The 26,281-nt window shown below is 40.6% G+C and overlaps 2 protein-coding genes and 1 long non-coding RNA gene across 8 annotated transcripts in view; 2 read left to right on the top strand and 1 right to left on the bottom strand.

The window, feature by feature from the left end:
- Positions 1 to 6,859: 6,859 nt before the first annotated feature.
- On the bottom strand, positions 6,860 to 16,181 carry rfc4 (replication factor C (activator 1) 4). Its single transcript, XM_054749626.2, has 11 exons — positions 16,044 to 16,181; positions 14,813 to 14,937; positions 12,730 to 12,808; positions 10,882 to 10,961; positions 10,662 to 10,781; positions 9,333 to 9,476; positions 9,138 to 9,258; positions 8,466 to 8,591; positions 8,244 to 8,324; positions 8,013 to 8,126; positions 6,860 to 7,111 (listed from the first exon to the last, which is right to left on the bottom strand). Exons 2-11 carry the CDS (start codon positions 14,911 to 14,913, stop codon positions 7,019 to 7,021), a joined length of 1,059 nt encoding a protein of 352 aa, XP_054605601.1. The 5' UTR covers positions 14,914 to 14,937; positions 16,044 to 16,181; the 3' UTR covers positions 6,860 to 7,018.
- A 96-nt stretch (positions 16,182 to 16,277) lies between these two features.
- On the top strand, positions 16,278 to 17,685 carry LOC139063573 (uncharacterized). The gene is made up of 2 exons (XR_011516945.1): positions 16,278 to 16,407; positions 17,296 to 17,685. It is a non-coding gene; the product is annotated as an uncharacterized lncRNA (long non-coding RNA).
- A 144-nt stretch (positions 17,686 to 17,829) lies between these two features.
- Positions 17,830 to 26,281, top strand: part of mcf2l2 (MCF.2 cell line derived transforming sequence-like 2) — a 123,965-nt gene continuing 115,513 nt past the window's right edge. For all 6 annotated transcript variants that reach the window (XM_015962280.3, XM_054749621.2, XM_015962275.3 and 3 more), the window contains exon 1: positions 17,830 to 18,194. In XM_015962280.3, coding sequence (XP_015817766.3) covers positions 18,047 to 18,194 — 148 coding nt within the window. In that variant the 5' untranslated portion in view covers positions 17,830 to 18,046. The remainder of the gene's footprint in view (positions 18,195 to 26,281) is intronic.

Genomic DNA, 26,281 nt, shown 5'->3' with positions numbered 1-26,281 from the left:
CCCCGCCCACTCCGCTCCACCCATCAGACTGTGCTTACCCACCACCGGAGGGAGGGAACAGCTGGTAAGCCCTGATCGGTTAACGTCACCGATCCTGTTTGAGCACCGCTGCATTAAACAGGTCCGGAGCTGGATTATAGATCCATGAGCAATTTGATAAAGGTTATCAGAGTGAGCTCCCAGGAGTCCTGAGCCAGGCTTAACCCTTTGATGCATGAATTATAAAATCTTCAACCATGATTTTTTTAACAATTATTTTCATTGGTCTTTGGGTGTGAATGAAACAAATTTCAACAAATATTTTTTGTAAAATTTTGTTAATTTACAAATAATTTATTACATGTCCACCTCAGTGGGCAGCGTGCGTTCTGAACATGAACTATGTTGGCTTGACTTACTGAAGTCCAAATGGAGGGGCTCAAATGCAATAACGTCTTCAACAGCTGTGCTTAATAGCAAAAACAAATAAATAACAATTTTGAGTGCCTGTCCACTGTAGTGACCGTTATGCATCAAAGGGTTAAAGACATTTAGGGTCTAACGCACTCTTGTTTCTGCAGAAGAACAGCTGAGCTGATAAACAGAGAAATGTGATGACTAACTGAGTAAAATAAACATGTTCTGTTGTTAGATCTGTAGCTGGAAATTTTCAAACCTAACATAAAAAATTATGTATGAAGGTTTGTCAAGAAGGTGCTGTAATCTAGCCCAGGACAGCCTGGGCTGCATCTGTACTGCATCACCATTTAGGTCTACTTCCTCTTAGCCATGACCTTTAACCTCAACCAGCTGCCGAGGAGTCTTAAATATTCCTATTGATTTTGTGCTGCAAGTTCTGATATTTTGATTAGAACGAGAAAGAGATCGAAAGAGAACGAGCACAAGGTCTTGTCACTGGATAAAGGAGACATAATATTTCCTAGCTACCTCATCTTGGCTGGAACAAAAGTCATGCGGGAGGCGGGGAGACTAGACTTTTTCTCTCCCCCCCAATAAAGTTCAACTTCCTTGAATCATAAATAACGTTTTAAAACGTGATAATTGCATAAGTGTCATATAATCATCTCTTTTTCAATCCCGAATAGTCTGAATAATCTGTGCATTAATCAATGATGTGTTCAAATGAATGTTTTTCCTGCTATGATTAATTTCAGATCTTAAACTATACCAGATCAGTAATGATTTAACAAGTTAATCCATCAGTATACTCATACATCATCAGATTAATGTTAAGGTTTTAACATTCACTTCACATAAAAGTGTAAAAACATTTCCACTGCAGAGAGTTAACCGCTCTGAGGACCTGAGGGAAGGCGTGGTTTCGGAGGTGTTTTGGTAACGCCTTTTAAACGTGTCAAATTCTGCTTTACCAAATTTAAAAACTAAGTTGATAAAAACAGGAAACACTTCCTGGTCTAGTTAGTCTTCTCCGTTCACTCGATAAGGCCAATCGGGTGAACAAGTATTTTGAGACCATCCTGTCTTTTGACTTGCTGACACAGACAGTTCGAATTTTCTTTATTAATGGGATGCTCCATTATTTTTCTTCATTTATGGAGCGCTCTGTCTTTTTTCCATTATTAATGGAATGCTCCTTGAAATGTGGCGTCTCATTTTCAAGGGGTTCCACCACCAAACATAAGTTCTGTCCTGTTCCTTCACTAGAAAGGAAACAAAAGCACTTAATTTTCGGACCCTACAAATCCACTCTTGGGTTATGTTTATGTTGTTTATGTTTATGTATTTAGCAGACGCTTTTTTCCAAAGCCCTTGAGCCTAACAACAACAATAACAACAACTTGGCATCAGTCATGAAGAGGAGGGAACAAAGGAGTGGACGGTAGAGAGGGGGGACGGGTGCAGGGAGGGTGCTAGTTTAGAAGATGCTCTCTGAAGAGCAGGGTCTTCAGGAGTTTCTTGAAAATTGAAAAGGAAGCCCCTGTTCTGGTAGTGCTTGGTAGGTCATTCCACATTTGTGGAACGATGCATGAGAAGAGTCTGGATTGTCCTGAGCGTGGTGTAGGCACTGCTAGCCGACGATCCTGTGATGACCGGAGCGGCCGGGCCGAGACGTAAGCCTTTGCAAGAGGATTCAGGTAGATGGGAGCCGTACCATCACGGACTTTGTATGCTAGTGTTAGCAATTTGAATTTGATGCGTGCTGCTAGCGGTAGCCAGTGGAGCTCAATGAACAGAGGGGTGACGTGTGCTCTTTTTGGCTGATTGAAGACCAGACGCGCCGCTGCGTTCTGGACCATTTGAAGAAGTCTCACAGTACAGGCTGGAAGACCAGTTAGAAGGGCGTTGCAGTAATCGAGGCAGGAGATGACATTAAACCAGGAGCTGGGTGGCATGTTGTGTTAGGTTTGGTCTGATCTTTCGTATGTTATACAGCGCAAAGCGGCATGAACGAGCAACAGAGGTAAAGGTCAGGTGTTCATCAATCACAGCACCCAGATTTCAAACTGCCTTTGAAGGAGCCAGTGATAGGAAGCCATTTTGGATTGAGATATTGTGCTGACAAGATGACAACGATGACAAGTAGTTCAGTTTTAGAGAGGTTGAGTTGGAGATGGTGGGATTTCATCCATTTTGATATGTCAGAGAGACAGTTCGATATTACCAAAAAGGCCGTACACTTCCATAGATCAGAATGATCAACTTACTCTGAGTTTTGCAGATGCAGGCCACGAAGGCCAGCAACATAAACGCCTTGATGATGGCAGACATAGTTGGTTTGTCAAGTGTTGCTGAAGATGATCAAACAGCAGATTTGTTATTGCTGTGAGTGGTAGAGCAGGGTCATCTATATATATTATTTTTTGAAGTGCATTCGTCATCTTACCTTTGACAAAGGGAATTTTTTGAGAATGGAAAGTGAAACATGAAAAAAAAAAAAACACAAGAGAAACCCACGAGAGAAAAAAAAACACAGCTTCATTGTGCTCTACCTCAGTTGTGTTCCTTCCCACTGTGCAAATACCTAGTTTGGATGTCCTACAGATGTGCTCTGGACTGACAGACATAATAGACATGATCTGCACGCCCGTGTGATGTTGACTTTTAGCAGGGTTTAATCTTTCATTTTTGAAAAAAAAAAAATTATATATATATATATATATATGTATGTGTGTGTGTGTATGTATGTGTGTATGTTTGTATGTTATTAAATGGCAGTATTATGTTTGTAGCTTGTTAAATTTGCCATCTATGGTTAGTTTATTTGAGACAGTAGAAGAAGAATTCAGACATAAAAGGTACCGGATCTGCTCCAGGTAAATGATAAATGACCCGCACGTGTATAGCGCCTCTCAGAGTAAGGACTCCAAAGTGCTTTACACTACAGTTTATCATTCATCCATTCACACACACATTCACACACTGGTGGTGATGAGCTACGATGTAGCCACAGCTGCCCTGGAGTGCACTGATAGAGGAAAGGCTGCCGAGCACAAGGACACAACAGCAGAATTCTCTGTCTGGAGCCGGGATCGAACCTGCAACCTTCCGATGACTGGACAACCCGCTCAACCTGTTGAGCTACTGCTGCCAACAAACATTCAGGGGATATTTGAAAAGAGAACTAGTAATTACATGCAGAAAGAAACTGATGTGTTTACAAAACCTAGATTTAGAACTTAAATTAAGGAATGGAATATATCTGTAAATGGTGTTAAATTATGGAATAACCTTAAAAGGGAAATAAAAAAAACTGTAATTTAATATATTAAAAAAATGTACCAAATTGAGTGTACTAAATAATTATGAAAATGTAAATCAATGATCATGATCACACTGGAATTTAGAACAGGAAAAAGTTTAAAATGAATCTTTATGTGTGTCTGACAAATGGAAATTGTAAATAAATAATTATTTCTTCTGGAAAAGGGGGCAGAAATTTTACAATGTTTTTCTTCATTCTGCTCCTTTTCGTTCAAATTAGATTTTTTTGTTATGTATATCTTATTGTTTATATGTTTTTATTTGTTTTTATTTTGAATGAAATAAACGAGAAAAAAAAGAGAAATGCATTTCATCACGTTTTATTTGGTCTATCTGCTGCAGGCTTCACCTACACTTGCTCTCTTTTATGGTTGCTCCTCTTCTGAGAAGGATAACGTCGTCTGGGCTCAGAAAGCAACTGCTTGGCTTGCCGAGTCCACCATTTCCCACACTGCCAGCCTCGCTGTGCTGAGTAGACTGTTTGCCCGCCATGCTTCTCTATTGGCTGGTTGATGTAAACATAGACACAGACGTGACTAGAGAAAGCTACAGCACATTGGACACATTGTACAAACATAGAAGTATAGAGGGGACAGATCGGGCTTCCTTCTCATTCAGAACTCACCTGGTCCACACACATCCTCCACCAGGACTTCATACCCTTTAAAATGTAAAGCCTGCTCAACTTTCTCAACATCTGCTGACCAGCTGCCTTACAGTACAATGCTGCTAGGTTCCCCTGCTGCACTCCACAAAACAAGAACCTGCAGCTAAAGCACAGAATTATTCTTCTCTGACATTTTTATTCTTGAAATCTTAAAACAGATGTTTAAAAACCCCCAAAAAAGCCCAACTAATAACACTTTGATATCTTTAGCTGGTTGGCTTGTGTGAAATACTTGTCAAATATGATTTTAAATACAAAACATTAGTTTGCTTGTGACTTTATCTTAGTGAGAAACCATGCAAACACCAGAAAAACAATCTGAAGGGTTCTTATGACATCAAGTGGCTGAAAAGTGAGTTACAGTGAGTAGATAGAGGATATTTTATCTACAGGGAGTGCAGAATTGTTAGGCAAGTTGTATTTTTGAGGAATAATTTTATTATTGAACAACAACCATGTTCTCAATGAACCCAAACAACTCATTAATAGCAAAGCTGAATATTTTTGGAAGTAGTTTTTAGTTTTAGCTATTTTAGGGGGATATCTGTGTGCAGGTGACTATTACTGTGCATAATTATTAGGCAACTTAACAAAAAATATGTACCCATTTCAATTATTTATTGTTACCAGTGAAACCAATATAACATCTCCACATTCCCAAATATACATTTCTGACATTCAAAAACAAATCAGCGACCAATATAGCCACCTTTCTTTGCAAGGACACTCAAAAGCCTGCCATCCATGGACTCTGTCAATGTTTTGATCAGTTCACCATCAACAATGCGTGCAGCCGCAACCACAGCCTCCCAGACACGGTTCAGAGAGGTGTACCGTTTTCCCCTCCTTGTAAATCTCACATTTGATGATGGACCACAGGTTCTCAATGGGGTTCAGATCAGGTGAACGAGGAGGCCATGTCATTAGTTTTTCTTCTTTTATACCCTTTCTTGCCAGCCACGCTGTGGGGTACTTGGACGCGTGTGATGGAGCATTGTCCTGCATGAAAATCATGTTTTTCTTGAAGGATGCAGACTTCTTCCTGTACCACTGCTTGAAGAAGGTGTCTTCCAGAAACTGGCAGTAGGACTGGGAGTTGAGCTTGACTCCATCCTCAACCCAAAAAGGCCCCACAAGCTCATCTTTGATGATACCAGCCCAAACCAGTACTCCACCTCCACCTTGCTGGCGTCTGAGTCGGACTGGAGCTCTCTGCCCTTTACCAGTCCAGCCACGGGCCCATCCATCTGGCCCATCAAGACTCACTCTCATTTCATCAGTCCACAAAACCTTAGAAAAATCAGTCTTGAGATATTTCTTGGCCCGGTCTTGACGTTTCAGCTTGTGTGTCTTGTTCAGTGGTGGTCGTCTTTCAGCCTTTCTTACCTTGGCCATGTCTCTGAGTGTTGCACACCTTGTGCTTTTGGGCACTCCAGTCATGTTGCAGCTCTGAAATATGGCCAAACTGGTGGCAAGTGGCATCTTGGCAGCTGCACGCTTGACTTTTCTCAGTTCATGGGCAGTTATTTTGCGTCTTGGTTTGTCCACACGCTTCTAGACTATTTTGAATGAAACGCTTGATTGTTCGATGATCACGCTTCAGAAGCTTTGCCATTTTAAGACTGCTGCATCCCTCTGCAAGATATCTCTATTTTTGACCTTTCTGAGCCTGTCAAGCCCTTCTTTTGACCCATTTTGCCAAAGGAAAGGAAGTTGCTTAATAATTATGCACACCTGATATAGGGTGTTGATGTCATTAGACCACACCCCTTCTCATTACAGAGATGCACATCACCTAATATGCTTAAATGGTAGTAGGCTTTTAAGCCTGTACAGCTTGGAGTAAGACAACCTGCATGAAGACGATGATGTGGACAAAATACTCATTTGCCTGATAATTCTGCACTCCCTGTATTTGTGGAGAAGCATGGTCACATCCAGACTGAGGTCAGAGGGGATGACCATGCTGCCTGCAGGGCTGGACATCACATGCATCCATCCATCAGAGGCAGAGTCAACAGGAACTGGTTGAAGTGTTAAATCTGAAGGTCCATGAATACCCACCATTACTAGAAGGTGAAACTGCTGTGGCCGAGAAATAAGATCGACTAAATAGCTGAGCTCATTTTCTGTTCTGTTTATTCTTTCCACTCTTTTCAGCACTGAGGCACTTTTTCAGAGATGAAATGAGATCCGATACTGGGTAGTAAAATACGTTTGGCAGCAGTGAGTTCTCAGTAGTTTATGCACGACTCAAACCAAAGCATGACTCAAAAAGAGGAGACCGTCCTGAGCACGTCAGAGGCAAGTGTACACCTGTTTCCATTCAGGCATAAATGTTTGCGTCTCAACACAAAAAAAGTTTAGATTGGTTTAGAAGACTCTTTCTCCAGCTTTTCCCCTCACAGGCGGATGAAGGAAACATCTCCTGATGTTTGAAAACCAAGAAACTAACACCACAAACACACAAAAGATTACAAAATCCATTTATTACTTAGAAAAAATACACAAATAGTTCAACAATATGATGTTTTCTCAGGCAAGACTTCTATGAGGGAGGTGGGGGTGGTAGATGGTAACTATCAACAACATCCTTGAAAGGCAGATGCTGGTTCAGGCGGGGGGGCTTTAGCTTTGAGAAGCCTGCTGCATGATGACTGAACACAGACTCAACAACTGCAGGTACTCGTCTGCTCCATCTGCCAGGCACTTCCCTACGACCTGGAAGAGAGCACACACAGGCTTAAGCCGGGCGGACACTGTGCGGCTTTTTCACTTTTTTGAGCCGATTTTCCACTCGTGCGAGAATCCACGAGATCGGGGTGAGTTTTGCGCCGAGCGTCGTGTAGTGTACAGGGGGTTACGAGAGGCGATTAACACCACGTGACCAGCTGCCGATCAGCAATCGTGAGCTCGCACAAACTTCTGGCGTGTTTAATATTTCGCTCGTCCCTCGTGAGGGTATCGCACTGTTGAAGCGGCGCTGCGAGCAGCTGTGACCCAAAAAGTATCAGAACCGCTCACGGCGCATGCGCAATCATCCATCAACACTGCTCGCCCGCTATTTCCCTAATAACACACGCTGTTCGTTTTTATTTCTAGACGTAATTCACTCACAAAGATTGTCAAGAAAGCGTGTTTGTCGTGTTCATGTCAAATTAAACTGACCACAAAACACAGATTTACTTTCTTTATTTTGTTTTCCTCATCCAACCCCCATAAATGCCTGTGTGTCCTCCTGCAGCACTCCCGAAGGACAACAGGCAAAACAAGACAAAAAAGTCTAACGTGTTGAGTAAAAACTGCTATTTTTAGCATATTTTTAGGGCCGACGTGTTGCTACCAGACGTACAGTGTGAGCAGTCAGATCGCATGCGAGACCTGGGTCGTGCAGTGTGAGCACATGACTCGTGAGATCTGCCCTGCGAGGAAGTCGTACAGTTTGAGCTGAAGCTGAGAGCTACGAGTGAAAAAGACACACAGTGTACGCCCGGCTTTAGGAGGACTGCTGTAATAGAGGGCTTCTGCAAATGTCCAGCTACGAATCCACCACAGGCGCCCTAAGGTGCTAAGGTGTCTAAATGTTTTCATTCCTGCCATCTGCGGACATTAAAATACCTACCGCCATCTTCTCCATGATAGCCGACTTTTGCTTGTCATTAATGTCCTGCTCCAAGATGGCTTCATGGAGCTGGTTCAGGATCTGTGTGGCTGCATAGCCTTCATCCACCATGTTCTGTTAGTGAGGAGACATTAGACACAAGAGGCAGAGCAAGCACATCACTCACCACTGTAGCTCAGCAACAAACAAACTCATCCATCACAAATACGAAGGAAAAACAAAAACGTTTACCCTGACGGCAACTTCCAACCTCTCAAATGTTCCCTTTAAACAAATCTGGATCAAGTTGTCGATCATCTTGGACGGGACGACCTGTGAGAGAGCAGATAGGGTCATGTGAACACACAACACTAGTTTGTGCTCTCAAATGCAAAAGACATTTAAATTATCCTTAATGGAAAGGCTCATTATTGGTGCTTCTAATCTACTGAAATACAAAGTGCTGGAACCGACCCCTGCAATCTCAGTGATGGCACCATCGGTGATTTCCTTGTTGGCACTGAGACGTGCAGCACTCTGGAGAAAGGTGATGGCCTTCCGGAGGTCTCCTTCAGATAACTGCACCAAAGCTTTTATACTCTGAGAGAAACCAAAAAGCTTAAGTGAGAAGATGCGCACTGAGCCGTGGACAAACAAAAATCCACTAAATTTGACCAACTCCACTAATGGATTCTTAACTCATTCACTGCCATTTTTTTACTGTTTGTTCTCTCAGCGCGGGGGCTCGTTCTGATGCTCAAACATCTCAGCCCTGAAGCCGATCTTCATCCGCATACGTCACACGTCACATGATCAGGAAGCAGACCATCCATGTGTTAGGAGATCGTTTTGGGCCGTTCCTGTAAAAAAAGTGAGGCGCGAACCGGAAAAGCGTCTGCCGATCACAATTCGACAACGGATTATGAAAGAACGGATAACGCTCGAAACACACGGCTTCTTCCTGATGTAAGAGGTGAGTCTCCGCTTTGTTTTGGTTGTTTTGGCATCGACATCATGCTAGCGCGCAACGTTCTGTGACTCTTAAAAAAACTGTAAAAACGGTGAGAAACGCTGGCAGCGAAGGCCGTTAGCGATCAGGAAACGGCTGGCAGTGAGTGAGTGAAAGACCCACACTGTCACCTCTACCTCGCTGGTGTACTTGAGATTCTCTTTTTCACAAATCTCCAGTAGGCGCTTCTCTTGGATCTGATTGGCCAGTGGTTTAAAACGAAACTTGGAACATCTGGAGGTGAGAGGTTCAATAATCCTAAAAAAAACATACACACATCATTACCAGGGTCAAACAGAGAGCGTAGCCGAGCCTGCTGGGAGTCTGCGGACCTGCTTATATAGTTACAGATGAGGCAGAAGCGAGTGGTGCGAGACTCCTTCTCCATGGTCCTTCTGAGAGCAGCCTGAGCTGGAGCAGTCATGGAGTCAGCCTCATCCAGGATGATGATCTTGAAAGGAGGACATGGCTTCCCACTTAAATACAAGAAAATGTGTTTCAGGGTTTGGCATCAGACTAAATCTAACCTTATTAAAATGAAGAGCAACACCTGTACTTTATGTAATAATCACAATGAAGTCATGGTTTAAAAATACAATCAACTAGCCCATACCATCAGCCCTCTGCTACCATGCTGGTATGAGCAGTTTTCTCCATAAATGCACCTGTGCATTATGGGCAGGGATGGGTACCTTTGACATTTGAATCGATTCGGTACTAATTCCCGGTACCAACGAATCGATACCGGTACTTAACGGTACCATTTTTCGATACTTTTGAGTGTTTAATATTTTAATTCTCTTTTATAATTAAATATACATTTTTCTCAATTTATAACCATGTTTGATAAATATCACGATAAGTAACATTCAACTGTTTGTATTTTAACATCGTCCTTGTAGTTTTATAAGCTGATAATTAAACTGAAGCAAACATCTTTACTGTGAACTAAATTTACTGTGTATCTTCATTCCTTTTGCCGTCTTTTTCATTTGATTTTTCCTACTGGGAAGTTAGAATTTCCGAGGAGAAAGCGAACGCACCATTAGATGATAACGGTGGCATAGGAAGCTAACAAATCAAGCTAACGTTATCTTACATTTTATTTACCTACTGGAGCAGATTAAGATGAGGATGTCTCACTTAGATCGTTGTCACTGGTTTCATTATCACCCAGTTACCCATCACATTTAGTGAAGTGGACCCAAGCTTTAGCGTTCGTTCTTTCTACCATGCTGCTCTGTTTACAACTTGCTCGCAGCGAGCGACGACATAACGCTCTTGCGCATGCGCAGCTGTCTTGGCAAGTTCTCGTTATGAAGGACGGGCACCGAAACGAGGCACCGTTTGAAATGACGTGAATCAGTGCTCGGTCGGTACTATGGAATTCAGTTGGTACCTTAAAAAGTACTGAATTCGGTACCCATCATAATTATGGGTAAACATCTTTACCATATAGGTCATTGTTTCAGAAGTCTGCGTCATGCTACCACATTACTTTAAGGTATTCTGCAGCAACTCACCAGAAGAGACCCGACATGAAAAGCTGCAAGCTACGTTCCTTCGGGTCTTTTTCAGATCAGATAAAAAAAAAAAACTAACTCTGATGCCGAATATGAAGCAGGTGAATTCATCTGTGATTTGCGATGGTGGTGACTCACTCTGATCGGCTCCCAGACACAGTGAGATGAGCAAAGTTCTTGACCTTTTCTCTGATGACCTGGATACCTCGCTCGTCCGAGGCGTTGAGCTCCAGAACCCTCTGTCGGTACAGCTCTGGGCTGAAAGTCAAAATGATCTGTTTAAGATGAAAGCTGGTGTACTGAGAACCTTCTGGGATGACAGAGCTCCTTCCACAACAACAATAAATACATCACCCACCCATAAAGTTCTCTGGCAGCAGCCAAGATGGTGGACGTCTTTCCTGTTCCAGGAGGACCGTAGAAGAGCAGGTTCGGGAGCTGAAATAACAACAGAGGTGAGGTGATACCCAGGCATAAGGGCAGTGCAAAATTATTATAAAGTAGCTGAAGCTCCATCAAATGTGTTTTACTAATATGACAAAATATGTTCATGCCGGTTTCATGATGCATGTGACACTTTATTCTTGTTTCACGACAAAATTATTATTTCTTACACCCTTGAACTACGGCATAAATATTTGACTCTAAAGCTGCTCATAGACATTAAAAGCTAATATTTAGACCCATTATGGATCTCATAACCTAAATCAGGGATTCCCAAAGTGTGGTGCCGCTAGGGGGTGCGCGAGGTGAAAAGTGTAATGGCTGCAGAGCTCAGAGAAGTCTGTCAAAAGTCACCATTAGCGTAGCCAGAAACTCATTTGTGGGTGGGCCTAAGAAAAAGTAAGTGGGCACAATAAATATAATTGAAAACAAGTATATTTTGCTTGTGTGTGTGTGTGCGTGCGTGTGTCCTCCGCACATGCCCTAGCTCAGGGGTTGGCAATCCGCGGCTCTTCCATCCATCTGATGCGGCTCTCTGTGCTTGTAAAATAATGAATGGATATTTAAATAAAATGCTTTATATTTTACTGAATTAATTTTACATCTGTATGCCAATTCTAAATGTAAAGATTGTCTCCGTAAACCTGAACAGTTCCAACCCGGTCTTACTGTGAGACCGGGTTGATGGGTCACGCTTGTGCGTAATCATATAGGCACTTTCTGAGCTGAAGAGGATGTGAGATTCTGGGCTTCTCCTCAGACAGGCTCCTGGATGCGTCGCCACTTTGGAGACAGGAACAAGCGCTATTCGGCCAAAGTTTCATAATCAGGGAACATTTTCTAAGTGACAAGTCTCTCTGAGAGACAGGGTTTGGAAAACTCTCGCTTCAGTCGGAGGAATCTTCCTGCATGCGCTCTGGTTCTGCGACGCGCTCCAAGCCCCTCTCCACATCTTCAGCTCGCTGTGCACCTTATGTACGCGCTGACAGCGACCTGCGCTGAGCAGTGTCCAGCTCAGATGTTCAGATGGGAATCTTTTCTTGAGTGATTTAGCTACATCTGCGATTTGCGAAACTAATAAAGTGTCAGTTCGTCTGCATGCGTCGGGGTAATTCTTTCTATTCTTTTCCCGTCAAAATAAACGGTCAAACACGGGAACTGTCCGGTCAACACAAGCCCTGCTTTTAACTGTTGTGTTTTCTTGTGAAAATTGTTGCAAAGAGATATGATTTAACTTGATTAACACCAGAGCCAGGCGCACTGCGCCGTTATCTCCGTCACTGTAAATGAGGGAAAAACAAAATGATCGGATCCTTTTCTGACCTTCCCCGCCTACAAAGTTTAATTACAACAATCAAACGTGACAGAGCCTGGATTTGTATTCTGAACAGTCTAAACATGTTTTAAATAGAAACGTATGACAAAAGTGGCACCTGCTCAGTAAAACCACCAACAGGGTGAAAAATATCAAAATATTGTCGGCAGAGATGGGCTACAACTTCTGGATCCACTTTATATAAATCATTTTATTGATTATCATCTTATGAAAGATAACTTTGACGTACACGAGCGACCGGTACCGGCTGCTGTCACCTGTTGTGAGCAGCGCTCTGCTGTCTGTCAGACTGCTCATAGAAATATGAAAACAATGTTGTTGCAGAAAAAAAGCATGTTGGATATTCTAGCTGCACTAGTTTGTCTGGGATTAATAGTTTCAGAGAGCAAGTGATCATAACATAAAAAAAAAATGACAGAAACGTACGTCTGCTCCCTCTAAAGACTTCTTCAGCACTGCAACAACCTCCTCCTGGAATGCCACCTCATCAACGCACTTTGGTCTGCTGGAGTAAAAAGAAAAAATACAAAAATTAAACCTAGTAAGTTGTTCGTTAAATAAACAAAAATCTTTGAGGAGAATGAAAAATTACTGGTAAATGTAAACAGAAATGCCTCAATGCTTTAACTATTGATGGTCATTTTCCCTCTCATAGCTCAGATAGTATTTTTCAGATCATCTTAAAATATCTGACTAAATGAAGAACTGTATAGCGATAAAAGGAATATGAGTAGAGAGTTAGCCTCTTACAACAGCTGTTCAGAAACTCTTGTTTTTTTAGAGTCAGTGGTTTCTGATAGAAGTGTCTGATTTCTAAAGCCTCAAACAAATGGAGACCTACATAATTCTTTAGATGGAAAACAAAATCACGTGTAGTTGTGACATGTTTGATGTCTCTTCATCCGTTTAGAACAGGAGATCTGGAGGCTAGCACAGATCCAGAACTAGGGCTGGGCAATAAATAGAAAATGTATTGTTATCAAAATGTCTGACTCTTAGAGATACATTTTCCCATGTCAACAAATTTGATAATTTAAAAAAAATGAAAAGATATGTGTGGGTTGGTGATGTTTATGCCCCTTTAACTCATTTGCTGCCAGCGTTTCTCACCGTTTTTACTGTTTTTTAAGAGTCACAGAACGTTGCACGTAAGGATGATGTCGACGCCAAAACAACCAAAACAAAGAGTAGACTCACCTCTTACATCAGGAAGAATCTGCGTGTTTCGAGCGTTATCTGTTCTTTCATAATCCGTTGTTGAATTGTGATCGGCAGAAGCTTTTCTGGTTCGCGCCTCACTTTTTTTTTTTTACCGGAACGGCCCAAAAGGATCTCCTAACACATGGATTTTCTGCTTCCTGATCATGTGACGTGTGATGTATGCGGATGAGGATCGGCTTTAGAGCTGAGATGTTTGTTCTCTCGGCGCGGGGGCTCGTTCCGATGCCCAAACAGTAAAAAAAAAAAAATGTAAATGACGACTTTAGTTGTCAATGGCAGTGAATGAGGTAAGATCTAAAAGTGCAACACATTTTAAACAAATCCCTCCAATAAGAATTTTTGGCAAAGATTAATATTTCTTTCCAGCTATAATAATTTAACCGTTTTGATTTTTGAGGAAAAAAGGCTCCCAAGGAGGAAAAGCAGTGAGTATTTATAGCACTGCTAAATGTTAAAGCAGTCTAAATCTAAAATGACGACTTTAGTCGTCAGTGGCAGTGAATGAGTTAAGAAGCAGTACCACCTTGAGTCAGACAAAAATGTGACTCAACTAATACATGTGACAGCCCCATCTAATGGACAACATTTGTTTCTGCGCATACCTGTAGTTATCGTCCATTTATCATTATTATTAGGGCTGCACGATATTAGGAAAACCTGCGATATTCGATAACAGTGATTAATATTGCGATGACGACATTACTTGCGATAATAAAAACTGAACTCAGGAACTAAAAACAAAGAAATAAAAGAAAGTTAAACAAATGAGATAAGCAAAAATGTGAAAAAGAAAGGGGAAAAGAAAATAAACAAGGAAAAGCAATCAGTGGATCCCGGGAAAAGCAGAATCAGCAGAAAGAGCAGAACTAAGCTAACTCAGGTGTTTGCTAACCATCAAAAATAAGGGCCGTCCGCCTTGGGGGCGGGACTCTAACCTATGACAACCCACCCAATTGGACAAATGGGTGAAGAGCTCTATTTGATTTGTTAAAAAAACCTAATTCTTTCGTTTGATTGACAGAATGCATAATGTGTAGCAAACATTTGAGCTGACCATTCATTACGATATTTATCTGTTCTTTGCGATATGCATATTGTGCATGCTGATATCGCGATAACAATATATTTACGATATATTGTGCAGCCTTAATTATTATGTAGGTGAAATCCTCAATATTTCATGAAATTGATTTGAGGTCATATCGCCCAGTCCTATCCAGAACCATCAGCAGCTCAGTGTTCCAGTAAAACAGATTCACCTTTTTGATTTACACTTACTATTACTTACTATTTTTCCACCCAGGGGACAGCCTTAGCGCTCTTCTCTGCTGCCTTGTCTTTCTGAGGTCTGCTCGTCTGGACACTTGCTCTGTTGAAAAAGGTCTGCATGACTCTTCCGGAGTTTCAGAAAATCTGAGAGACCAGAAGTGCACAAATATGAGTACTCAACACACACAAATAATTTGTGAGAAAATAAATAAAATGTGTTATTGTTTAAATAATGCGCCAGTCATGGGTACTGAAGTTCAAGTCATGTCAGCAATTTTAAAAGTGATTATTAGAAGTTTTGAATGTTTGTAACAACTCCATGAAGATTCTAGCCTAGAAATCTAAACACACCATAGCTGTAACAAGAGGATTTGGCTATGCATATATGTCCATGTTGTATATAAGGTGGTCAGGCTATGGACTCTGCACCAGAATAATTAAAATAGGCGGGGCTGCCTGCGTGAACTCAGTTTTATTCTTTCCCATGAATGAAGACAGATCTACCTTCTCAAAAGGACTTGATATTAAACTAAGATGTGGTGGTCAGTTTAACTTGTGAGCGCTGCATAGTTCTGATGAAGACTGAGTACTTGAGTTTATTTTCTGTACAGAATATACAGCTTGTCCTTTCCTTTCTGCACTTTAAAAGGGAAGAAAAAATTACAATGCAATTAATATTTTTATATAATTTTAACTGTGTAAAGGAATAATTGTGTAACTAACTTTTGCTGCCTCTTCATGGCGACTCCATTGAAAAGGATGTTTAAAAATGTAATAACATAAAATGAATAAGAAGCTGTGGATTATATGTAGTCATCCATTTGTTTTTGAGAATCCATATCACGAGGGAAGAATGAAACGGTATAAAAATATCTTGATTATAAAGGTGAAACATTTTGTTGGTTTTACACAGATATTCATTAGAATAAATAATATTTATTCCTGAGCGGTTGACATGACTTATTATGATTTATTAAACGAATTAGTCAGCGATGCTCATCTATCAGAGGAGCAAAACCAAGAAGCGAAGCATGCGTGGTGATGCAAACAGTTACAAAATATATGCTTTTACTGATGGCTGCTCCACCGTGACTCCACGTGAAAAGACGAAGTACGTTTCTGCATACATTTACCACAACAGTCGTCAAACCTCTCAGTTTAGTCGCGGAATAAAACATGACGCAGGTTAGCCAGCTAATAAGACACAATTCCTGGATGTAAACAAAAGTATCATAGAGACCAGCTTTTACCAGATGATTTCGCTGCCAACGTGAGAATGTCTAACAAGACTCAATGCTACTTTAGCTTCAGGAAACAGCTAGTTTGGACGGAATCTTCTGCTCGTTTGCTAACACAACAAGAGCTTCTCTTCCCGCCCTGGCGCGAGGTGAACCGGACTTCCGCTGACGACATCAACATCATCCAATCAGATGCTGTGGATGTTCCACACTTCCGCCTCCTCGGGACTCCTTTCTCGTGTATTTATATAAAAATCTTTGAAATTGTTGAAGAGTCCCGTTGCTACTAGGCTTCATACGTTCGTGGGTCAGCCTACTTTTCTTGAATTTCTTTTTCCTCGTTTTGACAAGAAAAGAAAAATAGCTCCTCCTTGAGGTTTGTTAGGATTATTTTTTTTCGTGATTTTATTGTGTTCCCTTCTTTTCCTTTTTTTCCCTCTCCGTAAAATTAATTAATATATCTGACACACTAAGGTTCTGCTCTTTTCTATTTTAATAACTTGTTGGAGGTGCGACTTGATTAAAAATATGTGTGTTTTTTGTATTGCTAATGGAATTTTGTTGTTTCCTTATAGTTAAAAACGTTTATAAAAAAATCTCGTCTATTTACCTGTTTATTTCCCGCGTCTCTTTTCTTTTCTCTCATTATATCAACTCATATTTCTGTTTTTTGCACTATATTTGTTGTTTAAAGATGACAAAGGGTTTACACAGCAACACATTAATTTTCATGTATGAAATCAGCCCTTTGTTGTGCTAATGGATGAGTTCAAATGAAGCCTTTCCTGGGATAATGTGTGGCAGCTGCAGTAGTTCTGATGCTGGATATTATTGTGGGCCCAGCTAACCCAGAATAAGTGATGAGAGCAGATGTCTCAGGCTAATTGCTGCACTCTCATCAGTCCCAGGAGGATGTGGCCCTGAGAGATGCTCGGGCCCTCCTCTAGTTTTGCACTTGTGAAAACATGGAGCAGGACCAGGAGAGGGCCTTCAGATGCACTGAATGAAAACATGGTTTAAAGGCTTAGGTGACCAGTCATGGCCCAGAATCAGCAGTGAAATGCTGAAAAGAGATCCTAAAAAAAGGTTTGCTTTGTAGCATACATTTAAACATGGTTTGATCATCCCCACTGAGTTTTGACGAAGCCATTGTTGCTGTCTGTTTGGTGCTGCTCAGTCCATGGGCTGATGGGCTCCAGGCACCAGGATTTTTCACACCGACTGGTTCAGCCCTGTTAACCCCCCTCCCCCTTTGTCCCTGCAGGCAGGTGCAGTAGCAGCCATCTGATTCATCCTTCCGCTGTGTAACTCTGCTTCATCATCACAGCAAACAGCATCATGAAAGCAGCAGGAGCAGCAGTGTTTTCTCTCCCATCAAGCCTGAAGAGTCCAGGAAAACCCCAGTTACCTCCCTTCTCCTGATGAGCACTTGTTTAATTTTACTTTATGAGATTTCTTGAATCTACTTTTTGAGGATTATTATGTTTTTTGGACAAGTGGGACATGACGCAAACATATGGAATGAACCATTTGGATGGCCGTGCTCTGGGTTAGATATGCTTATATGTTTTTGTTCTTTTAACGTCTTTTGCCCATAAAGTCTGTAGTCTGATGACTGACAGCATGATAAATCGTTGCTTTTGTTCTCAGATGACTAGCTGTAGTGTGTGATTCCTGAGTTACTAACTAATTAATGAATTTTTCTTTCACACAGTCCTGTCCTCTTTCCCTTTTTAAAATTTCCTCCTCATATTTTTATTTCTTACTGTAATTTAGCTAGACCATTAATTGCCCCGACTCACTGTTTTGTTAGCCAGCTAGGTGTGGCATCATTGCTATTGTTCACAGGCTATTTTATGGCTGAGAATTGGTGAAAGTGTAATTGAAAGGACTTTTTCAGGAAGACACAATTGAAAAACAATATTTTAGACGAAGCCAACAAAAGAAATAGAGAAGAAAATCTGTCGGGAGGAAATTAGATTAGCCAGCCAAGGGAGGGGAGGTGGAGGCGATAGATGACGACAGGAGGCGTGGCTGCAGAGGGACCAGGAGTGGAGAAGAGTGGATGCTACACACACCCTGAGATGCTGTGCTGGCTGAGGGAGGACGAGATGTCGGTTCAGGAGCTTCTACAGCGAGTGGAGTGTGTCATCGCTCATGTCGGTGAGTCATCTGGAGCCTTCCCTCCTTTTGTGATCTTCCTCTTTGTGTCTCTCCACCATTGGTGATGGGTCCATTTGAATGTTTAAATAAAAGTGTAGCTTTGAAAAAAATGTACTGAGAGATAGCTTGTCATTAAGAGAGAAACTGTAAGAGAGGAAAGTGATGCACTTAGTGGTTTCCCTCTCATCAGGACCACAAGGACATAGCTGGATGAACACGAACAGGAAAGACCAGGCAGAATGGAAACAGATGGAATCAATAGATTTAATCAGATATGCTTTTCAACAGATTTACAAATATGATTGAATCTTAGCCTTTTATGTTGTTCAGTCGGGGTGAGTATTAAGGACAGCCCACGGTTATACATTTGAGTTTGTTTTTAAAACCATCTGTGATCACAGAGACCATCTCACACACAGTTGACGTTTTCTGTACGTTGATTTGCGCCATCCCACCGTTGGTCGTCCCCACCCTCGATCTAAAGAGTCCTTGGCTCATTTTGCCCTTTGGATGCTCTCTTCTCCTGTCATTCCCACCTCTTACCTGCTCCTCCTCTCTCTCGGCCGTTCTTCATCCGGGTCACTTTCTGACGGGCACAAACTAGGTTAATGTGCCACGCTGCTTCACAGTATTCTCCATCACTGCTCTGCCTGCACTGCACAGTAGCCAGGGGGGTTGAGGGGGTGAGGAGGAGGTTTGGAGAACACCGTTGCTATGGAAACTGAACCTGAATTTACAGGGTGGGAGAAGGAAAGCATGCCTCCACTATGATTTGCTGCATTATTGACTGGCTAAAAATGACCTTTTGAATGGATAGTTTGCTTTATTTTACTGATTATTTAACCATTATCTCTTAATTAGTAGTGAAGCTGAACAAATGCGAAGATGCAAATAAAAAAATAATGAAATAGACTTTCTAACACTGTAGAGGTCTTTAAAAATCATCTAAAAACTCACCTTTTCATCCAGTCGTTCCCTCCCTAAATGTTTCAAAAAGATGGCTTTGTTCGGGTTCACACCTTCACTTTGTTTATACTCCTGATTTTATTTTCTACGTTTATCACTGCTATTGTTTTTCTGATGTTTTTATTGGTTAGAGGTATTTGCTCTGATCTTTATCATGTTGTACAGCGCTTTGTGATTTATATCTGAGAAAGGCGCTATATAAATAAACTTTTAATTACTTACTTACTTACTTACTTACTTTAATTATGTTGAATGCAGCGCATTGTGCGCTCCGCTGAGAAGGTGATTGGCTGCAGCCTTCCATCTCTCCAGGACCTGTACGTCTCCAGAACTCGGGGGCGTGCAGGCCGGATTGCAGCTGACCCTTCTCACCCGGGACACAGACTTTTCGAGCCGCTTCCCTCAGGCAGGAGGTTACGGTCCATCCGGACCAGAACCTCCCGCCATAAGAACAGCTTCTTTCCATCTGCCGTTAGACTTGTAAATAGCTTATAATCACACAACCATGCTCGTCTTCTGTACTCGACACTACGTCACGTTATCGGCCATGTTACCATTACCTGCCTTTTTTATAGCTGAATGTTTTATGCTAGTTTTATTATATTTTATTCTACTTATTCTATTTCTGAAATTTATTATTCATGTTATATGTGGCACATTAGTACCGAAACAAGTTCCTAGTTTGTGAACTGCTTGTTCATTGACAATGGCAATAAACCTTTTCTGATTCTGATTCTGAATAATTTGTGTCATTATATTTTGTAAATGCATTTTCTCATTTGAAGAACACCTGCTGTCTGCTGCAGGTTAAACAAATACCTAGCACACAGCTTTTAACCACAGCAGCAGGACTTTAGAAGAAAAGAAACATTTCACTTTCACAAAGCCAGAGTTCATTTAAATACCCAGAGGAAGACTAAACCATTGCAGATGATCACAGAATAATAAACACGTAGTCTCTTTTTTTCAAATAATCTAAATGAGAAAAGGTCTTTTAATCAAATTTTACAAATCTTTACAAAGTCAAGCATGTAATTATTTCAGTGTCACGCCACCCCCTTTACTTTGATGCCACATTGCTTTGTCACCAGCAGGGAGCTCACTTGTTCTTTCAATCTTCCTGAAGACTTTCTGCTGTCTGCTGTCTGCTGTCCACTAAAGTAACTATAAGTAAAAGTATAAAGTGTCTGCTGTCCACTAAAGTAACTAAGTAAAAGTATAAAGTGTCTGCTGTCCATTAAAGTAACTATAAGTAAAAGTATAAAGTGTCTGCTGTCCACTAAAGTAACAATAAGTAAAAGTATAAAGTGTCTGCTGTCCACTAAAGTAACAATAAGTAAAAGTATAAAGTGTCTGCTGTCCACTAAAGTAACTATAATTAAAAGTATAAAGTGTCTGCTGTCCCCTAAAGTAACTATAAGTAAAAGTATAAAGTGTCTGCTGCAGTGTTGGGAACGTTACTTTAAAAAAGTAATTAGTTATAGTTACTGATTACTTTGTCAAAAAAGTAACTAAGTTACTAACTGAGTTACAAGATCATAAAAGTAACTAATTACCAACAGAAATAACTACATAGTTACTTTTTTCATTAAAGCATGCAAGAATTACTACAATAGTGAAATATAAATGACGAATGTCTGGAACATAATAAAATGTATGTCCAAATGTTTTTTATAAACCTGAATAATTTAAATAAATAAGCACTTAACAGGAGGAACTACTAATAGGAACATTACACTAATCTAGACTATTAAAAGGTCACTGTGTGATGTTTAACAAGACCCCAATCAGCTAAAATTAAAAATTGCAAATAGAAACACCTGCAAAGGTTCTTGAGCCTTTAAATGGTCTCTCAGTCTAGTTAAATTACAGAAATGAATGTAAGTTTGCACAGTATTCTAATTTTTCCAGCTTCACATAATTGTGTGTTTTTAGCAGCATTTCTGTTGCTGGTAATCTAGTATCGGTTAAATAAATAAATAAATATCCTTTAAAATGACACTAGAAGAGGCACAAGCCTGATGGAGGACTTACATTTACTAATTTGGGTCAGACCCAACCACAGAAGAGCTGAAGTTGGGTGGTAAACACACACAGGTAGTTCTGATAACACCTGAGCTCCATGACGTCTGAGACTGATGCATCAGCGTTACAGCGGGACTAAAGACATGATCAGAAACAGGTTACAGCTGGATGATCTAGGAAGGCAGAAGATCAGGACGTCTGAGCGGTGAACAGGTGAGCGGACCTTCAGCAGGGGCGTGTCCAGGGAGTGGCCTGGGGTGGCACATGCCACCTTTGGAATCTGATTGGCCACCCCAGGTGCCACCACACTAATTTACCTTTAAATAGGCTTTAAAGTCCACAAAAGGCTTGGAGGTAAAACAAAAAAAGCACAACCATTGGTACCACCCATGCACAAAGTTGTGCCTCACCTGGGCCACCCCATTTTAAAAGATCTGGACACACCGCTGACCTTCGGGACGTCCCGCTGTCACGCTAAGAAGGGTACGGCTGCAGGCCCGCAGATTCGCTGCTGCAGATTCCCACCTGCAGCAGTGAATCTGCGGGTCTGCAGCCGTAGATATTCTTCACGGGCCGTGATGCTCTTGGATGAAAACATCTGCTTCTTTAGCTCCTGATCAGCTGATGACAGCTTCAACACACCGCGCTGCTTAACGCACGCATTTCCTTATCAGTAACAGGAACGACGTTTTGATAAAAGAAGACGTATTTAATTAGTTTGCTCGTTACTGAAAGAAATATTTTTTATTAACGCGGTTATTTTAAACGGAGTTATTCCCATCAGCGCTTTGTTGTTTCTGCAGCAGGCAGTGACTGAGACCGTGAGGGTCTCCGCCCACCCGGCCAATCATCATCGTGTTTGTAAGTGCGTTACCGACACCTCTCTCTCCCTGGCTGCAGCTGAAGTGTGGCGGTCAGAAAGCCTCACACTGTTGCTCAACGTTCGACAAGCACATAGTAACGCACAACCTTCCGTCCCCAGTAACGGTAACGGCGTTGCAACGGCGGGAAAAGTAGTTAATTAGATTATTCCATTACCTAAAAAAGAACGCCGTTAGAAATGCCGTTGTACTTAAATGGCGTTACTCCCAACACTGGTCTGCTGTCCCCTAAAGTAACTATAAGTAAAAGTATAAAGTGTCTGCTGTCCCCTAAAGTAACTATAAGTAAAAGTATACAGTGTTTGCTGTCCACTAAAGTAACTATGAGTAAAAGTATACAGTGCCTGCTGTCCACTAAAGTAACTATAAGTAAAAGTATAAAGTGTCTGCTGTCCACTAAAGTAACTATAAGTAAAAGTATAAAGTGTCTGCTGTCCACTAAAGTAACTATAAGTAAAAGTATAAAGTGTCTGCTGTCCACTAAAGTAACTATAAGTAAAAGTATAAAGTGTCTGCTGTCCACTAAAGTAACTATAAGTAAAAGTATAAAGTGTCTGCTGTCCACTAAAGTAACTATAAGTAAAAGTATAAAGTGTCTGCTGTCCCCTAAAGTAACTATAAGTAAAAATATAAAGTGTCCGCTGTCCACTAAAGTAACTATAAGTAAAAGTATAAAGTGTCTGCTGTCCACTAAAGTAACTATAAGTAAAAGTATAAAGTGTCTGCTGTCCACTAAAGTAACTATAAGTAAAAGTATAAAGTGTCTGCTGTCCCCTAAAGTAACTATAAGTAAAAATATAAAGTGTCTGCTGTCCACTAAAGTAACTATAAGTAAAAGTATAAAGTGTCTGCTGTCCACTAAATTAACTATAAATAAAAAAGTACAAAGTGTCTGCTGTCCACTAAAGTAACTATAAGTAAAAGTATAAAGTGTCTGCTGTCCCCTAAAGTAACTATAAGTAAAAATATAAAGTGTCTGCTGTCCACTAAAGTAACTATAAGTAAAAGTATAAAGTGTCTGCTGTCCCCTAAAGTAACTATAAGTAAAAGTATAAAGTGTCTGCTGTCCACTAAATTAACTATAAGTAAAAAAGTACAAAGTGTCTGCTGTCCACTAAAGTAACTATAAGTAAAAGTATAAAGTGTCTGCTGTCCACTAAAGTAACTATAAGTAAAAGTATAAAGTGTCTGCTGTCCCCTAAAGTAATTGTAAGTAAAAGTATAAAGTGTCTGCTGTCCCCTAAAGTAACTAAGTAAAAGTATAAAGTGTGTCTGCTGTCCCCTAAAGTAACTATAAGTAAAAGTATAAAGTGTCTGCTGTCCCCTAAAGTAACTATAAGTAAAAGTATAAAGTGTCTGCTGTCCACTAAAGTAACTATAAGTAAAAGTATAAAGTGTCTGCTGTCCCCTAAAGTAACTATAAGTAAAAGTATAAAGTGTCTGCTGTCCCCTAAAGTAACTATAAGTAAAAAAGTATAAAGTGTCTGCTGTCCCCTAAAGTAACTATAAGTAAAAGTATAAAGTGTCTGCTGTCCCCTAAAGTAACTATAAGTAAAAGTATAAAGTGTCTGCTGTCCCCTAAAGTAACTATAAGTAAAAATATAAAGTGTCTGCTGTCCACTAAAGTAACTATAAGTAAAAGTATAAAGTGTCTGCTGTCCACTAAAGTAACTATAAGTAAAAGTATAAAGTGTCTGCTGTCCCCTAAAGTAACTATAAGTAAAAGTATAAAGTGTCTGCTGTCCCCTAAAGTAACTATAAGTAAAAATATAAAGTGTCTGCTGTCCACTAAAGTAACTATAAGTAAAAGTATAAAGTGTCTGCTGTCCACTAAAGTAACTATAAGTAAAAGTATAAAGTGTCTGCTGTCCACTAAAGTAACTATAAGTAAAAGTATAAAGTGTCTGCTGTCCCCTAAAGTAACTATAAGTAAAAGTATAAAGTGTCTGCTGTCCACTAAATTAACTATAAGTAAAAGTATAAAGTGTCTGCTGTCCCCTAAAGTAACTATAAGTAAAAGTATAAAGTGTCTGCTGTCCACTAAAGTAACTATAAGTAAAAGTATAAAGTGTCTGCTGTCCACTAAAGTAAATATAAGTAAAAGTATAAAGTGTCTGCTGTCCCCTAAAGTAACTATAAGTAAAAGTATAAAGTGTCTGCTGTCCCCTAAAGTAACTATAAGTAAAAGTATAAAGTGTCTGCTGTCCACTAAAGTAACTATAAGTAAAAGTATAAAGTGTCTGCTGTCCATTAAAGTAACTATAAGTAAAAGTATAAAGTGTCTGCTGTCCACTAAAGTAACTATAAGTAAAAGTATAAAGTGTCTGCTGTCCCCTAAAGTAACTATAAGTAAAAGTATAAAGTGTCTGCTGTCCACTAAATTAACTATAAGTAAAAGTATAAAGTGTCTGCTGTCCCCTAAAGTAACTATAAGTAAAAGTATAAAGTGTCTGCTGTCCCCTAAAGTAACTATAAGTAAAAGTATAGTGTCTGCTGCCCACTAAAGTAACTATAAGTAAAAGTATAAAGTGTCTGCTGTCCCCTAAAGTAACTAAAAGTAAAACTATAAAGTGTCTCCATCAGTTGGTCATAATTTTGTTGGCTCCAACAGCTTCATGCACCTCTGTGTGACCTGTGTGTGATGTCACTTCCTCTGCACATGCAAGTCACTTCTGGGCTTTAGACTGTTCTCACTGCAGTCAGAAAAGGTCAACAACTAGTGTCCAGGTGTTCCTGCCTCTCACCTGGTGACATAACATCAGCTCCCAATCACCATGAACAGGAACGAGTCACTGATGAGAATAACTGGATGGATGTAGCCCGCAGACATGGACCAAAAACAGAAGCAGCACACCTTCTCACAGCCTTGGTGTGAAATCCCACCACAGCCCGGGAAACCAGCTGATTACTCAGACACAGCTCTAGATTCAGTTTGTCATGAACATTTCATTTTTACACGTGTCCGTTTGTCCCTCTAGCACGCCCCATGACCTCTCCAGCATTACCTGTTGTGTCTGGACTGATGTTTTATTAAAACTGTCCCTCCCAGCCTGCTCTGCACCACCTGCCAGTTTTTGTTGTCCTGACGTCAGAGCTGTATTCTCTCTGCTTCCTGTTCGCTCCATGAGAGAAGGGAGGCCCACCACATCCTCTGGAAACCTTAGGGTTTTTTTTTCAGCTGGATGTAGGCCAGAGGAACAGTCCTGCTCTGGAACAGAACAATAGCACTGATCTCCTACTCGGGTTTACAGTCTGACCTGATTAACTCACAGCATAAATTTCACTAAGTACCTCGGTGCTGAGCAAGTTGAGTTGAGCAGGAAGAAAGTGTTTAACTTTGGCTGAAAGGCTCCTTGCATCAATAGGACTAAAACAAAAGATTCCACTCATGAGTGCTTCAGGCCAGGGTCATAGAGACCTGGTGTCTACCGCAGGCGTCAGTAACTGAGCTGATAAAAATATGTAAAGAGAAACTGACAATGCTGTAAAAGCTTTGAAATGAGAGAACCGGAGCTGTTTGAAGATGCTTTGTGTTGTCTATTTGGGTTATATTAACTAGCTAATAGGGCACCAAACATCAGCACCACCTACATCGTTATTAAGTGAAAAAGTGATGCTGATTATTTCATGCCTTTGAAATCTTTTTTCCTATTCTCCAAATGTGTGACTGTGAGCAGAAAACAACATCTGCTCCTTTAGCTGAGGAACTGTTGGGAACCTCAAGGTAATCAATTATTCAAAGTGCAGCACATGAAACATCCCTGACTGGGAGAGACGAGCTGAAGTGTTCGATTGTGTTCAGACCGATTCTCTTGTGTTGTTCTGATAGCAGAGGGTTATTCCCAGTCAGGCGGACAAGTTAAACTTCCTAAATCTGTTGATGTTCTTACTGCAGCATAGAAATAGCAAATAACCTTTTGTTTTTTTAATGAAAATAGTTTATATTATATACATTATATATATATATTCCTTAGAAAAACAGGGTGTTATATTTTTGTATGTGTGAGATTGTGGAGGGAAGTGACAAAGGCAAGACTTGTTAAAATAATGTTCGTAGGTTTGTCAGAATTCATCCTATTTTCTTTTAAATTCTATTTTGTCTTTCTTTTTACAAAGATGGCTTTCGGGCCTCCTCTTGTTTACCAGAAAACAAGTTGTCCACGACAAAAACATTAGTGCACGTGCATGCCGTTCTATATGACACAGATGATCTGT

The sequence above is a fragment of the Nothobranchius furzeri genome, chromosome 16 (genome assembly GCF_043380555.1).
Source record: "Nothobranchius furzeri strain GRZ-AD chromosome 16, NfurGRZ-RIMD1, whole genome shotgun sequence".
Lineage (NCBI taxonomy): Eukaryota > Metazoa > Chordata > Actinopteri > Cyprinodontiformes > Nothobranchiidae > Nothobranchius > Nothobranchius furzeri.
Note: the sequence above shows the minus strand (reverse complement) of the source record. Positions and strands in the feature narration are given on the sequence as shown.

Bases quoted from the DNA above. Each gene is read 5' to 3' on its own strand.
- rfc4 (XM_054749626.2), bottom strand. From the start codon at position 14,913: ATGCAGACCTTTTTCAACAGAGCAAGTGTCCAGACGAGCAGACCTCAG. The intron at 9,477-10,661 runs GTGAGTCACCAC...CTTGTATTTAAG, and splicing joins GTGTCTGGGAGCCGATCAGA to TGGGAAGCCATGTCCTCCTT. The intron at 8,325-8,465 runs GTCGGTTCCAGC...GCTCTCTCACAG, and splicing joins CCATCACTGAGATTGCAGGG to GTCGTCCCGTCCAAGATGAT.